Below are 17,993 nucleotides of genomic sequence, written 5' to 3'. Positions count from 1 at the left end.
TTTGCGCTACGGCAAGCGCAGAGGCAACAAACTAGCGATTGCGAGATCTCCCATGACGCTCAAAAATAACTACGGCAAGTTGAGAGAGATGAACTGAGACGGTACTGAACAGTAGATGGCAGTATTATGCCTGAGAAGCGTTTAGTCTGCCTGAAACCAAAGAAGAAGAAGAAGAAGCAGGTATACTGCGCCTCAGTAACAAGAAAGGTGAACAAGGCGGCAGGCGTGAGTGACTTTGCAAACTGTTTGGCACTGTGTGGCCAAACATCAGACGAATGGAGGATCATGCCTACTCTGTATCACAACGAAAAGCGGCGGACACCGAACCCCCGTCATCTAAGAAGCGGAAACACGACGAGAATAAACGCAAGCGTGACAAGAAACGGCAAAAAACACGGATCAACATTGGCACGGCATTTACACGATGGAAGTCACTGATGGAGGAAAAAGGTTTTCAAAGTGACGCTCAAGTTGCCAGTTTTCTCTTGGACAGGTAATTAATCCTACACACACAATTGTCTAATATCACTGCAGTTTTTGGAGTACAGGATGCTCAGACCTGTCTAAAACAATAACATGCTGCGGCGTGATGATGCTGTTCCTCTCCAGTATACTTATTCAGCAACGTCCCTGACGTTTCATAGGTAATGATTCAGTAATTTTCTGTAAAATAATTTTCTGGATATATACCTCGGTTACTTCTCTCCGGCTCCTTTGGAGATCTTCAAGCCTTTCCTCCTCTGCTCTCACCCCGCTGGCTCCCCTCTCTCGCCTGGCCCTAGCTGCACGGCCTCCCTGCCCTCGCCCTCGTCCTCTCCCTCTTCCTCGCGTTGTAACCCCCGTGCCACCAAAATGACTTAGACTCTGTAAACGGGGAATATATATTCTTCCAGCGAACACAATCTCGCTGTTAAACTAATGACTACAATTACTTCGTCTGTTTATATCACCATGCAAAGCAGCTCACCAAAACGTCACAACGATGTAGAAAAAATAACGGGTATATTTATTATCTTAAGTCTACATGAAATCTATACCCTACTCAGACTAATGAAATACTATCTGTAAAATTATCTATGTAAACAAACCTCATCACTTGAGAAGGTAGGTGATGTGGACGTCGTGGAAGAAATTTTGTCCCGTAACGCTCGCCGTACTGTTGGGGGGGAGAAGCGGTGGGGGGGAGATGTTCATGTTGCTGCGGTCTGCAGTCTGACCGCTAGATGTCGCTGAAAATTACACACTGTAGCTTTAAAGGAACTCAGACTTTCCACACTTTTACAGTTTTCTGGACGTTTGTTCCAGATAAGTGGAGCATAGGAACTAAATGCTGCTTCTCCATGTTTAGTTCTGGTTCTAGGTATGCAGAGCAGGCTGGAGCCAGAAGACCTGAGTGGTCTGGAGGGTTGATACACTGATAGCAAGTCTGTGATGTATTTAGGTGCTAAGCCATTCAGAGATTTATAGACTAACAGAAGTATTTTAAAGTCTATTCTCTGAGATACAGGGAGCCAGTGTAAGGACTTTAGAACTGGGGTGATGTGCTCTACTTTCTTAGTCTTAGTGAGGACACGGGCAGCAGCGTTCTGGATCAGCTGCAGCTGTCTGATCCACTTTTTGAACCTGTGAAAACACCGTTGCAGTAATCAATTCGACTAAAAATAAACGCATGGATTAGTTTTTACAGATCCTGCTGAGACATTAGTCCTTTAATCCTGGAAATTTTCTTGAGGTGATAGAAAGCTGACCTTGTAATTGTCTTTAAATGCTTTTGGAGGTTCAAGTCTGAATCCAGCACTACACCTAGATTTCGGGCCTGATCAGTGGTTACTAGCTGAAGCGACTGAAGCTGTGTGCTAACTTTAGATCTCTCCTCTATTGGTCCAAAGAGTATTACTTTAGTTTTGTTTTTATTCAGTTGAAGAAAATTATGGCACATCCAGGCATTGATTTCTTCTAAGCAAAAGAATTTGGTCTTAAGTTATCAGAGAAGCTTTTGCTCTAATATTTGTTCAGTTCCCTTCATAGCTTGTGAGAAAGTGTTTTATAAATCAGACTTCTTTTTTTTTTTTGTTTTTAGTGAGATATTCAGTCAGGTATATGTTTATAACCTAACCTTCCCTCTCTGACCTGTCTGTTTGTTTATTGGTCTTCATGGATGCTGTTTGTTCACTAAGGTTCTTTAGCAAATTACAGTGGGCTGGATCTATCCTAAGACTAAATTACCCAGAGGTTGACTCTATTTAGAGCCATTTAGTTGCAGTAACTTTGTTAGGGGTATTGAATTAAAGTGGGCAGAATACAAACACAGACTTCACTGACTTGTAGATTACTTTTTAAAGTTCTTTACAAAAAGATTCAAATGAAAAACAATGAAATTTATAAAAGTTAAGCTGAAATTAAAATCTTTGCAAGACACTGTAGTTCTTTTCTGTTTTCCATTTTTCTATGACTCCTGTCTTGTAACGTCGCTTCTGGTTTAATGAGTGTTCCTCAGTGTGGGAGGAAACTATTATGAAGATGGAGCAGCTTTGTGCCTCAACATCCTCACAAATTGGTGAAAGTAAAACAAATTGCCTTGAAAACCAGTTTATTGTGGAATGAAGAAAGTTGTGTCCTTGTTAGAAAGCATTGTGTTCAAGAAGAACAAGTGCATTGTCTGCTGAAGTGGGTTTGAAGAATGGAATTGCTTTTTGTAGTTGCTCCTGGGAAAAAAAGAGTGAAACAATTGCAGCTAAAAACTGAAATTGTAAGCTTCTGATTTTGTGGTGCATTTCAAATATCGTTAACTCCTGGTTTAAAGTTGTTTGACAGCCTATCAACGACACCATGAACATAAAAAATTTAAGTTAGCTAGCTACAACTTATAATACATAAAATAACAAATAAAAACAGTCTTGATTCTCCCAAACATAAAGGGTAAAAGCATTTTCTTTGATGTACAGGTCAGTCCCAACAGCATAGCTGCCAGAGACGGACGGATCAGAGAAGGAGATCGTATCTTACAGGTACAGTATGCCATACACTCACAAACCTCCTAAAAAAGCTCTTCTTTGCCTTAGCAAAATAATTTTTCTGTTGTCTTGTTTTACTAACAAGTATCTTCCATTAAGAGAGCACATTTTTCTTTAATGGCAGCACATTATAGTGGGAGCTTGCCCCCACTGCGACTGTTAAGGAGGAGGAAATGCCCCCCTGGCTGTTTTAGTTACCGACTCAGCACCAACAGGGTTTTTTTTTTTTTAAGGGTTCTGCTTCAGGACAGCTATGGGTTGCAGCTCGTTGCCTCCTGTGTGATGGCTCAGAGGCTGTGACTACCATTAGCCTTTAACTTCATCTTCAGCCTGAGAGCAGAGAGCGAGATTTGTCAGGCCTTACAGCTAAAGGCTGGTCTTTGTTTCAATAAGAGCAGGATTGGGGGGTCGTGTTGGTGAGAAAGGGACGGATTGTATCACATTTTAATGATTTTCCATTAATGATTTTACTTCACTTTTCTTACCTCTGTCATTAGAGGGTCTTAAAAATCAGAATCTTTGTTGTTGCTGCCTACAGATACATGACCATTGTCCTTTAATTACTGTTTCTTCCATCTGATTTTCACATCTACTTACAGAGATATTCTTTTGTTTTAATTAATTCATCTAAAGCTCTGCAATGCCCACAACATGTGGTAAACACAGCTTTCAGTTTATGGCAGCACATTAAATCTTTTCTGGTTTTATGCTTTGCTGCATCTTCAGGGTGACTTGCAGTTCATTCCTGTTGATGCATTCAGTTTTGTCTTTAAAAAAAACTTCCCTTTCAACCTCTTTGTGTTCAGTCAATTTGACAGGAAGGGAAATGCAAATAGTATGAAAAAGCTAACATGACTACATTCCATAGTGTAATTTAAAGATCTAAAGCACTGGCACATATCAACAAGGACTGATTTTTTTAATATAACAATAACAACAGAAATTTCCCACATTGGAATATACCATTAAAGTTTATATATTCACTGCTTGTACTTAATCAGATAAAAACAGATCCATTAGCGTACAGCATTATTTAGAAGTATGCTGCAGAATTCACAAATGTGTATCACAATAGGCATAAAAGAGTGCCTTAAAAATCACAAATGTGTCGACTTTCTCAAATTTGCACCATTCAAACTTCAAAAGTAATGGTACACAATTTATACAAACCAGCAAATGTGAATGCTTACATTTCCAACTGTTGATGGCTCGTTTACAAGCATACTGATCAGCTGTGCTTAAGGACTTTCTTACAGCAAGGTGATAAGATGATGTGTACAAGGCTGGAAAAAAAGACTCTGATATACAGTGGGGCAAAAAAGTATTTAGTCAGCCATCAATAGTGCAAGTTCTCCCACTTAAAAAGATGAGAGAGGCCGGTAATTTTCATCATAGATATACCTCAACTATGAGAGACAAAATGAGAAAAAAAAATCCAGAAAATCACATTGTCTGATTTTTAAAGAATTTATTTGAAAAATATGGTGGAAAATAAGTATTTGGTCAATAACAAAAGTTCATCTCAATACTTTGTTATATACCCTTTGTTGGCAATGACAGAGATCAAACGTTTTCTGTAAGTCTTCACAAGGTTTTCACACACTGTTGCTGGTATTTTGGCCCATTCCTCCATGCAGATCTCCTCTAGAGCAGTGATGTTCTGGGGCTGTCGCTGGGCAACACGGACTTTCAACTCCCTCCAAAGATTTTCTATGGGGTTGAGATCTGGAGACTGGCTAGGCCACTCCAGGACCTTGAAACGCTTCTTACGAAGCCACTCCTTCAATACCCGGGCGGTGTGTTTGGGATCATTGTCATGCTGAAAGACCCAGCCACGTTTCATCTTCAATGCCCTTGCTGATAGAAGGAGGTTTTCACTCAAAATTTGACGATACATGGCCCCATTCATTCTTTCCTTCACACGGATCAGTCGTCCTGGTCCCTTAGCAGAAAAACAGCCCCAAAGCATGATGTTTCCACCCCCATGCTTCACTGTAGGTATGGTGTTCTTTGGATGCAACTCAGCATTCTCTCTCCTCCAAACACGACGAGTAGAGTTTTTATCAAAAAGTTCTATTTTGGTTTCATCTGACCATATGATATTCTCCCAGTCATCGTCTGGATCATCCAAACGCTCTCTAGCAAACTTGAGACGGGCCTTGACATGTACTGGCTTAAGCAGGGGGACACGTCTGGCACTGCAGGATTTGAGTCCCTGGCGGCGTAGTGTGTTACTGATGGTAGCCTTTGTTACTTTGGTCCCAGCTCTCTGCAGGTCATTCACTAGGTCCCCCTGTGTGGTTCTGGGATTTTTACTCACCGTTCTTGTGATTATTTTGACCCCACGGGGTGAGATCTTGCGTGGAGCCCCAGATCGAGGAAGATTATCAGTGGTCTTTTATGTTTTCCATTTTCTAATAATTGACCCCACAGTTGATTTCTTCACACAAAGCTGTTTACCTATTGCAGATTCAGACTTCCCAGCCTGGTGCAGGTCTATAATTTTGTTTAGGGTGTCCTTTGACAGCTCTCTAGTTTTGGCCATGGTGGAGTTTAGAGTGTGACTGTTTGAGGTTGTGGACAGGTGTCTTTTATACTGATAACGGGTTCAAACAGGTGCCATTAATGAAGGTAACGAGTGTGAGAGCCAGAAATCTTGCTTGTTTGTTATTGACCAAATACTTATTTTCCACCATATTTTGCAAATAAATTCTTTAAAAATCAGACAATGTGATTTTCTGGATTTTTTTTTTTCATTTTGACTCTCATAGTTGAGGTATATCTATGATGAAAATTACCAGCCTCTCTCATCTTTTTAAGTGGGAGAACTTGCACTATTGGTGGCTGGCTAAATACTTTTTTGCCCCACTGTCTCAGCTTTGCTGGATTTACTGAAAATATAGTTTATTTTGTGTTTTACTTTTTCTTTGGCCCAGCAGCCCAATATACACTATGTTAAAAATATGCACTTTTTAGATTACAATACATTTTCTGGATTAAAAAAAAATGGTTCAAACTACTTTTAAAACAAGCGAAGTGTAGGTTTGCTCCACTGTCGCTACAAGCATGCTTAGTTTGAGGGATTGTATTTGAGTCAACTGGTTCATGTATCAACATGATATATCATGTTCAATCAATCAACTGGTTTTCCTTAGATAGAAAACTTTGAATCAATTTGACTGCATGATCTGGTTGAACTGTAAAGTGCCTTGAGATAACTTGTGTTGTGAATTTGGCGCTATATAAATAAACTGAATTGAATTGAATAAAGTTTAGGTTCTTCTTTTTCTGGAACAAAAATAAACTCTGAAAACTAATGCGAGCAATAGCACCATCTTCGAGCAGCACTTTAGCCTTTATCATGGGACGACGTGCACAAGTTGGCGGGACATCCACAACGCAGTCAATCTTCTGAAGTATATGAGTGGTCTTAATGTACATTTGCAGAAAATAAATTTAACAGTTGATGTAAATGAAAATGACTGTATTATTGCCTTTTATCATCTGAAGACAAATAAAGTTACAGCAGACATTAAGTGTCAAGTATTTCTGACCCTGTACTTGGCTATTTGCTTATAAAATGTTCATTTCCATCAATATCAACTGTAATTTTTATTCTTTACTTTAAGAAGAAAAAATACCAATTAAAATGTGTTTATTTTTGCAGTATGTTATAAATAATTACTTTTTGTTAGTTTTTTTTTTAGAATCCAATACAATAAATGTAATGTAAAGTTAAAGCAAGTGAACATTTTTAATATAATGTTTGTTGGACTACTTTGCCAAAAAAACAAAAACAACTTTATTTCCTATAAAGTGGATAATGCTGAGACATCACAGTTTTCTCTCGCATTCTCAGATATCTGAGCTTTTCTCCAGCCTTTGATGCATCATGTCATTCACGAATCACCCCTCAGTTAGAAAATCAAAGTCGTTAAGCACAGGACAGCTGATCTGTTTGCTCATGTTGACCGATCCATCTGCAGCTGGCAAATCAAACATTACATTTTTCAGTGTGTGTGCGTTTTGTATTATATCTCTTCCAGTTTTAATCGTGTAAATTTTAAAATCTGTTTCCACATTTATTAGTGTTATAATATGCATTTATGTATTTTTTAAAACATATTTGTGCATTTTGTTGTACACTTAAATATCTTATTGTGTGCTTGTGGATCATTTTAATGCATACAAAACTTGCTAACTTTTGGAAAAGTAAAGAGTAGGTAAAAACTAAGAGCTACATAGAAGTACCAATTTGTTACAGCTGATTTTGAAATTGTAAAAAAAACTCAAACTGAAATATGTTTATATTCATAAATAGGACTCACTGCTAACGTTTTATTTGTATTTATAGTTACATTAGTTGTACATACATGTATTTAGGCTACATGTATGTTTTGAGACATAAGTGACCAATTTATCGACAAACTTATCATTTCTGTGCATCTCATGGTCTGTTATAAAATTATCTGTGTTAACTTTGCATTCTGGTTTGCAGTTTTAATGGAAACAAATGTAAGCAGAACAAAACAGCTTGTATTAATTCAATTACATGTGCAAGATGAAGGAAAAGGTTAATCAGATTCAGTGTAACAGAAGAATCCAGCAAGAAACAATGGAAACCAGGGATATAAACTACTGAGGGAGAGTGATATTTAACCTGGATGAGTCTAATCAGAGGAATGTTAATCAGCCGATGGAGAGTGTTCAAAGGGAAGAGGACTAATTAACAAGGGGAACACAGAGGAAGTTGAAACACATACCAACACTAAGAAAACTGTCAAAGTTCAACAAATGTGGAAAAATGTGAACGGTAATAAGAAAAAATGAGTATAGCAGGCATTAACAACCTAGATATATACCAGTGGAATTAGTGTATAACTACAAAATTACAGTTTGTACATAAAGTATAAAAAACATAACATATATATTATTATTTAAGAAAAAAACAACTAAGATTTCATATTAATTTTTAAAAGATTTTATACAATTATTTGTATCACAGTTATATTAACCAAAAGCTATTATTTGGTTGTTGTTTTTTTATTCTAATAGATGGAAATAAGCTATTAAATTAGAAAAAACATATCCATGATTGTACCAAAAAACATTTCTAGTTGAATGTATCCTCTTCGTTTCAGGGAGTAAATATAGCAGCTCTCTATTAGGCATATGGAAGTGTGCTGTAACGTGGATTAGAAGCATAACTTTGGTATTTTACAGTATGTCCTTTAAGTGAAGAAAACTCTGCTCAACTTTGCTTTTTTTCTAGCATTTTGCTACAATGCACTTTAGGCTCCTTACAGATTTTTGGTTTTAAATACTTGGAATACCTTAATATTACACTACTAATGTAGTTGTACAAAACATGCATCTGTTCAGAAGTCAAAAACTTTACTTTGTTCAAGCAGTAAAAGCTGATTTGGCAGGTCAAATAAATCAATTGTTGCTCTACTAACAAGTTTACTATAAAAATAAAAATAAATGATGCACATTTGTTCTGCATATAACACATGCCATCAAATTATACAGTTTTAATGTTGCCTTGATATGACCGTTAAAATTACACAGCAGCACACAAAAAGTGTATGGTGATTCGTTTCATCTGGTATGCCAACAAATATTATTTTAACATACCTAAATTTGGGACATTCCCGGTAATAACAATAGTTCCCCTAAGGGTCCGTGGAGTGAGAAACATAACAGAAGAGCAATTTTTTTAAACCCGAATGTTGCTGAGCATCACCGGTAGTGGAAAACAGTACATTTATATGCAAATATACTTTGATACTTATGATAAATTGACTAAGAAACTAATTTTACTGAACAAAAGATGAGGGGACTGGATGCATAAGCGCTACTGTTCGAGCTTATGAGTTGCGAGGCTGATTTTAGCTACAATGAGGCACATGTTTGTAAGGCGGACCAGTACTCTGGCCCCATTATCCACCACTGACAGGGCCATTATTCTAAAGGCAAAAAGATGGAAGCCGCCTGCCAGAGGTCAGCTAATTGTACAGCTAGATGCATGTACACTGTGGAAACTTTGGTGAGCACCACAAGTCTGCTGTTTCATACATGATAACAGCTTGGGTAGTGGGTTATACATGTATTTTTCAAGAGACAAGAAGTGTGTCCTTTCTCCTGAAGAGAGGAAATTATCTACAGTACATCCCTCATATATCTTTGTAAATATTTATCTTTCATATTCCATCTTTTCATGGATCAGCACCTGAAAGTATCAAGTTTGTACAGTTTGTATAACAGTGTAAATTTTCTGTGCCCTTAAAGATAACTAAATATACAATTAGATAGATGCTGAAGTGATGTTCCCAAGTGTCAGTATTTTGTGTGGCCACCAGTAGTTTCCTGCACTGCATTTATCACTCTTGGACATTAAGTACCGTAAATTCTGGACTATAGAGAGCACCTGATTACAAGCCGCATGCTCTAATTTTAGAAATAAAATAAATTTTGTACTTTTATAAGCCCCACCAGATTTTAAGCCGCAGGTTTCCAACGTTGTACGAGATATTTACAATTAAAGATATTACACGTGAGCATTTTTTTAACGTTTGACTTAATCCGTATGATAAAACAAACAAATACGGTACATATTATGAATGCTTTTTTTTTTTTTTACTACCTGTAACACATTTAAATATACGTATGTGTTGGTAACACGCAAATAACGCTGCATATACCGGTACTTTTAATTGAACAACGCACAGAACATTGCAGCCGACCAGGAAAAGTCATTACTTTCTTCTTCCTCCTGCGCACTAAAACCCTCAAAGTCCTCTTCCTCGGTGTCTGAATGGAACAGCTTCAGGATGCTGTCACTGACTTCAGTCTCATCCTTTTCGCTCTCAGTTGAGCACTCCCGGTCCTCTTCATCCCGCAGCAGCCCAGCCTTCCAAAACCCGCCGGTGATGCTTGATGTTTACATGAAAAAAAACATGTATTAGCCACACTGTACTATAGGCCGCAGTGTTCAAACAGCGGGGAAAAAGTAGCGGCTTATAGTCCGGAATTTACGGTATATTAGATCTTAAGATTGCCGCAGGACTCATCCTAAATCCCCCCTGAAGCAAATCACATGCTGATGAATATCTGGAGATCCTTCACCTTCTGTTTGAGAAGGGTTTAGCGAGTCCAGCATTCCCCCCTTAGTTTTTGTAGTAACGTTCTGTAGATCTTGTGAGAGAGTTCTTTTATTTTGGTTGTTATAATGCTTAAATACTGCCCATTTGCCCAGTTTCTGAAGCAAGGGCATCATGCTCTGCTTCCCTGTGTTACAAGTTGTATATCATTGGAAAGCTTGGACACCACTTTTCCAGGATCTATAAGTGACTCAAAATAACCCACCGGCCTGTCACATTTACAAAAATGTAAGGGGTGTACTCATTTGTGAGAGCAAGACCTCAGTTGATATTTATGAGAGTTATTGTTGTACTTTCTTACTTATGAGTCAAATAATCATATTTTCTTAATTTGCAGATTAACGGTCAAGATGTGCAGGACAGAGAAGAGGCAATGGCTGCTCTCTCCAGTGATGACTTCAGGAACATCATCCTACTAGTTGCCCGACCTGAGATGCAGGTTACAATCACTCAGCTTTTATATTCAAGTAACAGCTGGCTTAAAGGAAAACTATTTATGAAATACAACTAAAAGGGATTTGCCATTAACATTGTTTGCGTAGAGCAAGCTTTACTATTCCCAGTTTAGCAACCTCTCCCCTCCCATCAAGCACACAACTTCTGCTGATGGAAGCCACTGCTGGGACATCCCATAATATTTTATTTTTATGTAGCACCACTGTAATTGACTTGCAATGGTAAGCCATAAATGCTAATGGCATGCTAATGTGGAGTGAGTTCAGGCCCAAGGCCAGAGACGAGTAAGTGGAAGGACTTTGCCGCAGTGCAGATGAGCAGAGAAAGCAGGAGTAGGGGCTTTGTAATTAAGTAGCTCTTCCAGTAGTGAATGTGAAGTCATCAGATAAGGATAGCATTTGGTTCACATCAAGCAGCCTGATGGATGATGCAAAGGTAAAAGGTCAAAAGCCATTGGTTTACGGCCATCAAACTGAATTGGCCAATTTTAAAGATCAGCAGCTCTTGGTAAGAAAGCCAAATATCAAATATAGCGGCGGTTTCCCATTTTAAACCCATGCAGGGGTATTTTTCAGGAAATCCCATTTGTGCACCCATTTGGAAAATCTAACTATTTGTTTTTGAGGCACTGCATTGTCACAGGCTCTGGGCCGTGAAAAAAAATCATGGTTTTTCTTTTTTTTCTGTTTCCCAGCAATCACCATTTTCCTCATCCATGTGTTTTCCTTATGCTTTCACTCCCCAGCTGGAAGAGGCATGGCTGGATGATGAGCATAGCGAGTTCCTGGAGCAGCTGAAGATGGAAATGTTGGAAGAGCAGCAGAGAGAGGAGATGGAATTAGCTGCCTTGCAAGAAGAACAGGAGAAGCAGCAGGTCAGAGAAATAGAATTTGATGGCCTAACACATTGCAATGCTTTTCAATATCAATTTCATAAGCAATAGACTTTGCTCAGTTAAATTAAATGAAGAAAACAAAAGTGTTCCACACTACATAGAAAAAAATGTTATTTGAAAAAGGAAAAACACTCCCTTGACTTTATTAGAGTGCCAGGTGAAAACAGGCGCTCCAGTCCCTTTGAGGAAAGAAAAAGTTCTTAATGAATATGTATGAAGAGGGACTACTGAATCATTCAGATTCCAAACAATAATAATCATAATCTAAAATTCTCTTTTGGTGGGATGAGAGCATTCGTTGACAATCCATACAAATGAAACTTCAAAGACATGGCAGAAACATGATGATCTCTGAAGTATGAGAGCTGTAACACAGTCTTATACACACACTCACAAAGAAAAACCTAATGTGTGTCCTTTGGGAGGGTGAGGTATTGGTTTGCCCTTCCTGCAGAGAGAATAAAGCAATGCAAGTTTTATTTTGTCTTTTTATCTTCCTTTTTCAATGAATCTTTAAAAATAATAGTTTTTGAAATAACATTTTATGATTTTGGATGCATTTTTATTGTGTCTGTATAGATTTCTTTTGAAGAAAAAAAACCCATACACATTCAGAGAGAACTACAAAAACATTCGTTACAAATTGAATAAATGCACTTATTTCTTCACCTGTAGATTTGAAAGAAATATGTGGTGAGAGGAGTCCATATTTCAGCTTTAATTCAGCATAACCGGACAACGAGGATTTATTTCTCATAGAAAAAAAGACAATTTAACCCTGAACAATGAAAAAGACAATGTCCATGGGAGAGGTATTGATACAAGCACATTAGTTAGTGAAGATTATTATCTAGTTTGCTGAAAAGAGTTTGGAGCAAGATTGGGAATCAGGTACATTTTAACTAGGAGATGAGCTTCTGGTTGCTGCCACCTACTTTCCTGATCAAAGTTATAAAGGGAAACCATTAAAATCAAAATCAAGGCATCTTTCTGCTAACAGCCTTGTAAAACATGTTCTTTAGACTGAACTGTTGCGCTTCTTGTTGCGTCACACCTCAACCCGCCTCAAAGCCAACGCTGATTGGACGTTCGTTTAGTGAACTGCTCCAAATTTTCTTTAATGGAGAGTCTCCAGACCGATCTGCGAGTGAAACCTTGAAAGCTCGAAAGATCAGGATGGTCTCACAAGGCTACTGCTCTGCTACAACAAAGATATAAACAGTTTAAAAAGCTATGATTAGATTGTAATAAATAAATGCAAATTTCTTGCAAAACAGACTGATACTGTGCTCAGTATGTCCCACGGTTCTGTTCTGTTATTGTTCCATTTAGAGCAAGGCCGATGTTCACATGCTTACTCTTTATTTCTATATGACTCAGTGATATTTTGGCTTGTCACCTATATTTTACATGTATTGACAAAAACCTAAGAATTGTTACAGTTCCAGGTTCAGTTCTTGAGAGCATTGAGAGCTGTCTGGATATCTGCAGGTCAGGTGACAGAAAGGGGTTTGCAACCTTTCTCCCTCACTGTTAACTTTATTGTAAAGGATAAAGGCTTTCAATTAGAAATACCTAAGCTTGACTTAAACTAAAACTCAATTTTTAGGCCATCCACATCAAAAGGCGTACTTGTAAATACCTGCTAATATACACTATATTGCCAAAAGTATTTGCTCACCTGCCTTGACTCACATATGAGCTTAAGTGACATCCCGTTCCTAATCCATAGGGTTCAATATGACGTCGGTCCACCCTTTGCAGCTAGAACAGCTTCAACTCTTCTGGGAAGGCTGTCCACAAGGTTTAGGAGTGTGTTTATGGGAATTTTTGACCATTCTTCCAGAAGCGCATTTGTGAGGTCGCACACTGATGTTGGACGAGAAGGCCTGGCTCTCAGTCTCCGCTCTAATTCATCCCAAAGGTGTTCTATCGGGTTGAGGTCAGGACTCTGTGCAGGCCAGTCAAGTTCATCCACACCAGACTCTGTCATCCATGTCTTTATGGACCTTGCTTTGTGCACTGGTGCACAGTCATGTTGGAAGAGGAAGGGGCCAGCTCCAAACTGTTCCCACAAAGTTGGGAGCATGGAATTGTCCAAAATGTCTTGGTATGCTGAAGCATTCAGAGTTCCTTTCACTGGAACTAAGGGACCAAGCCCAGCTCCTGAAAAACAACCTCACACCATAATCCCCCCTCCACCAAACTTTACACTTGGCACAATGCAGTCAGACAAGTACCGTTCTCCTGGCAACCGCCAAACCCAGACCCGTCCATCAGATTGCCAGATGGAGAAGCGCGATTCGTCACTCCAGAGAACGCGTCTCCACTGCTCTAGAGTCCAGTGGCGGCGTGCTTTACACCACCGCATCCGACGCTTTGCATTGCACTTGGTGATGTATGGCTTGGATGCAGCTGCTCGACCATGGAAACCCATTCCATGAAGCTCTCTGCGCACTGTTCTTGAGCTAATCTGAAGGCCACATGAAGTTTGGAGGTCTGTAGTGATTGACTCTGCAGAAAGTTGGCGACCTCTTCGCACTATGCGCGTCAGCATCCGCTGACCCCGCTCCGTCGGTTTACGTGGCCTACCTCTTCGTGGCTGAGTTGCTGTCGTTCCCAAACACTTCCATTTTCTTATAATACAGCTGACAGTTGACTGTGGAATATTTAGGAGCGAGGAAATTTCACGACTGGATTTGTTGCACAGGTGGCATCCTATCACAGTTCCACGCTGGAATTCACTGAGCTCCTGAGAGCGACCCATTCTTTCACAAATGTTTGTAAAAACAGTCTGCATGCCTAGGTGCTTGAATTTATACACCTGTGGCCATGGAAGTGATTGGAACACCTGATTCCAATAATTTGGATGGGTGAGCAAATACTTTTGGCAATATAGTGTACATAACTCTACAGTTAAACTAATCAGAAATTGAATATTGTCAGGGAGTCCTATACTGATCAAATAAAAATGTTCTTATGGGTAAAACAGTGTCCAAGCCAATACCTGGGATTGGATTTACTAAAAGTATTTTGTTATATTTTTGTCTTTGAACACTGTAAAATTTTTAACAATTTTGCAAGGATCAGGCCCTTCATTTCTGTTTTCTTTTTGTCATTTTATATTTTCAGAGGTCAGAGGATGACAAGCCTTCATGTTCTACATTTTCTTGTTCAAAAGACAGTGTACAAAATCCAAAAGAGAGAAAAGAAAGCTCAGACCATAACGTCTTAGCCCAAATCCAGAGACATCTGTCCCGCTGCCTACGAGACAGTCAGGACTCGCAGTCTACCAGTGGTAGCAAACGCTTTGAAGATAACGATTATGAGGACAACGATGAGACAGAGGGAGATCGTTTCCAGCAACTTTTGGAGCTTAAGTGTCAGATACGCAACAGTGGCGAGTACGACCTGTTCTACAGCCGTCGCAGCACTATAGAGTGTAGCATGGCAGAGCAGAGCGACGTCCAGCATGAGCTGCGTATGCTTAACGAGGAGTTGCGCAGTATTGAACTTGAGTGCCAAAACATCATGCAGGCCCATAAGCTGCGTAAGAGTCAGCAGTCTCCTTTAATGGGACGTTCTGCAGCTTCCATCAAAAATCAAAGCCCCAACCATGGAGAGTCTGTTAAGGGTAAGCTTGCAGACATCAATGAGAGGATGGAAAAGTCTGACAAGGACAGCTCCAGTGCCTACAACACTGCAGAAAGTTCTCGGAGCACTCCTTTGGCAATGGACCGCTCCCCAGAGCACTCTCTCCAGAGAATGGTTAGCCTCACCAACCAGAGGAACCTCTATGGTGGGCTTGCTACTGGATACTCCCCTAGCCCAAGCCCCATCCTAACCTGTAGAACCCCTGTTCCAGGCAAAAGCAGCAGCCCTGACCACAGCAACCCTTCCGAGTCTGATCAGACAACTCATGCTGAGGACAGTAAAAAAAAGTTAAAACAATGCACTTCTCGGATTCCTTACTTCTCTCCTTCGCACAGTTCCCAGCAGAGACAGGCCAACATTCCTGCCCATGCTCGTCACTACCAGAGCTACATGCAGCTGATCCAGCAGCGTTCAGCTGTTGAGTATGCTCAGAGTCAGCTCAGCCTGCTTAGTGTCTGCAAAGAGCCTCAGAGACCCATTACTGAGCCCAAGATGGAGTGGAAGGTCAAGATCCGCAGCGATGGCACTCGCTACATTACCAAGAGGCCTGTGAGAGACAAGATCCTGAGGGAACGGGCCTTAAAGATTAAAGAAGAGCGCAGTGGAGGAATGACCACAGATGATGATGCAATGAGTGAGATGAAGATGGGGAGATACTGGAGCAAAGAGGAAAGGAAGCAACATCTGGTCAGGGCAAAAGAACAGAAGAGGAGAAGAGAATTCATGCAGCGCAGTCGTCTGGAAAGCTTGAAGGAGAACCCTCAAAGCAGCAGCGAGGGCCGTAAAGAGGTCAGTATTATAGAGCTCAGCCACAAGAAGATGCTGAAAAAACGCAATAAGAAGATCTTGGACAACTGGATGACTATCCAGGAGCTGATGACTCATGGCACCAAGGCTCCTGAGGGAGCAAAGGTTCACAATGCTTTCCTCTCAGTCACTACTGTATAGGATAAAGACAGCTTACATTGTACCACATGTGGTAAAAACATACTTGCCTCGTTAAATGTGGCATTTTTAAGTGGACAGTCAGAGGAGTACTTTTCACTCTTTGTATCCCAAAAAGAATTTTTAAAGAGTTTATCAGTGGCGTCATAACATTTTTGTGATGTTTTTGAGAATTGTTTTTCACATGACCTGGGGAAAATGACATTTTCTAAGAAACAATGACAATTATTTTAATACTTCACTCTAAACATGTTTATCTTTTCAATTATATTTTCATATTTATGTTATGCTATATTTTATGAGGGTTGTTTGACAATGGTCTCACAGACCAGCGGGTAACTTTCTTTCATTTTTATGATTTTAAGTCTTTCTAAGTCAACAGATTTTATATGCCTTTGTTCTGGAGTTAAAGTTGCATCAGGTTCCTTTGTGGTTTTCAGGTGGGTAAATAAACAACAAATCACAAACAGTTTAATTGAGTTACTAAAATCCTAACAGTTTATTATTTTTCTCTTTTAAATGCTGTTTCACAGAAAACTTTTGACAAGGTTAGGTAAATTTTGCCAATAGATTTTCAACTAAAATTGACTCTTTTCTATAACAACATATATTTACTCTGTATGTATAGAAACAAATGCATTCCATATGCACAGTGCTCTCCACAATTATCCGCACCCCTGGTAAAACTGGTGAAACAATACCTATTTATTACGGAGCCCCTCTGATGACATGGTCAAAAAATTTTTTTAATTGTGGCCACGAAGTAGTATTTCGTGCGCACGAAGTAGTATTTCGTGGCCACGCAATATGTATAACGTGCGCACGAAATACTACTTCGTGGCCACGCAATAAGTTTAACGTGCGCACGAAATACTATTTCGTGGCCACGCAATAAGTTTAACGTGCGCACGAAATACTATTTCGTGGCCACGCAATAAGTTTAACGTGCGCACGAAATACTACTTCGTGGCCACGCAATAAGTTTAACGTGCGCACGAAATACTATTTCGTGGCCACGCAATAAGTTTAACCTGTGCACGAAATAGTTATTAATAATATTAATATAATTCCTGGACAACTGGGTAAGCAAATCGAGCGCGCCTTAGACCTTAGAGAAGGCGCGCTCGATTTGCTTACCCAGTCGGTCTCCGCCAGTCACGTGACATTTGTTGCTAAGACGCCATTTTAGGTGGAAAAGGCGTAGTGTAAACAACCGCAGCATAGCTAAACGAAGGACTAAAGGCCCGTTTACATAGCAGCCTGTCCAAGATAAGTCATTACAGTTAACATAAGCCTGAAAACAGGGGCGGATTTATTGATATTATTAATAAGTATTTCGTGCGTACGTTAAACTTATTGCGTGGCCAGGAAATACTACTTCGTGCGCACGAAATACTACTTCGTGGCCACAATTAAACATTTTTTTTGACCATGTCATCAGAGGGGCTCCGTAATTTATAATGCATTTAGGGTAAGAACTTTGGTGACCCAAAGAAAGTACTCTTAGATGTAATTCTTCAACTGTGATTTCTTCAAAAAGAAAATACTAAATGCTTTTCTTCTCAATTTGCTTGGTGACATGATTAAACTGATTCATCAAGCTTTGTCTGTCACAGTTGAAGTTTAAAATTTTTTTACATTACTGTTTTGATCAAGGTTTGGGGTAATTTAAGGCTTGTAGCACTTTCAAAGCCCTTCACACCTGTCTTTTCTGAATGACTCATTATCTTGTCTTCCATTTGTTATGCAACATTAATGTTTTTATTATACACTCTGGTAGGGGTGGTAAATATGTTATTCAATGTTTTGAATGTCATATATTGTTTGTGAACACGCCCCACTAGCTGTGTGTCAGATCAACAAATG

General features: G+C 39.4%; 1 protein-coding gene across 1 annotated transcript in view; it reads left to right on the top strand.

Annotated features, from left to right (window-relative positions):
* LOC119799108 (PDZ domain-containing RING finger protein 4-like) overlaps nt 1–16,830 on the top strand; it is a 104,150-nt gene extending 87,320 nt beyond the window's left edge. The window contains exons 5-8 of the mRNA XM_038308853.1: nt 2,946–3,008; nt 10,515–10,616; nt 11,379–11,507; nt 14,661–16,830. Coding sequence (XP_038164781.1) covers nt 2,946–3,008; nt 10,515–10,616; nt 11,379–11,507; nt 14,661–16,130 — 1,764 coding nt within the window. The 3' untranslated portion in view covers nt 16,131–16,830. The remainder of the gene's footprint in view (nt 1–2,945; nt 3,009–10,514; nt 10,617–11,378; nt 11,508–14,660) is intronic.
* Nucleotides 16,831–17,993: the final 1,163 nt, after the last annotated feature.

This window comes from Cyprinodon tularosa, unplaced genomic scaffold (assembly GCF_016077235.1).
Source record: "Cyprinodon tularosa strain WSP-4 unplaced genomic scaffold, ASM1607723v1 ctg65, whole genome shotgun sequence".
NCBI lineage: Eukaryota > Metazoa > Chordata > Actinopteri > Cyprinodontiformes > Cyprinodontidae > Cyprinodon > Cyprinodon tularosa.
This window is presented reverse-complemented; position numbering and strand designations above follow the sequence as displayed.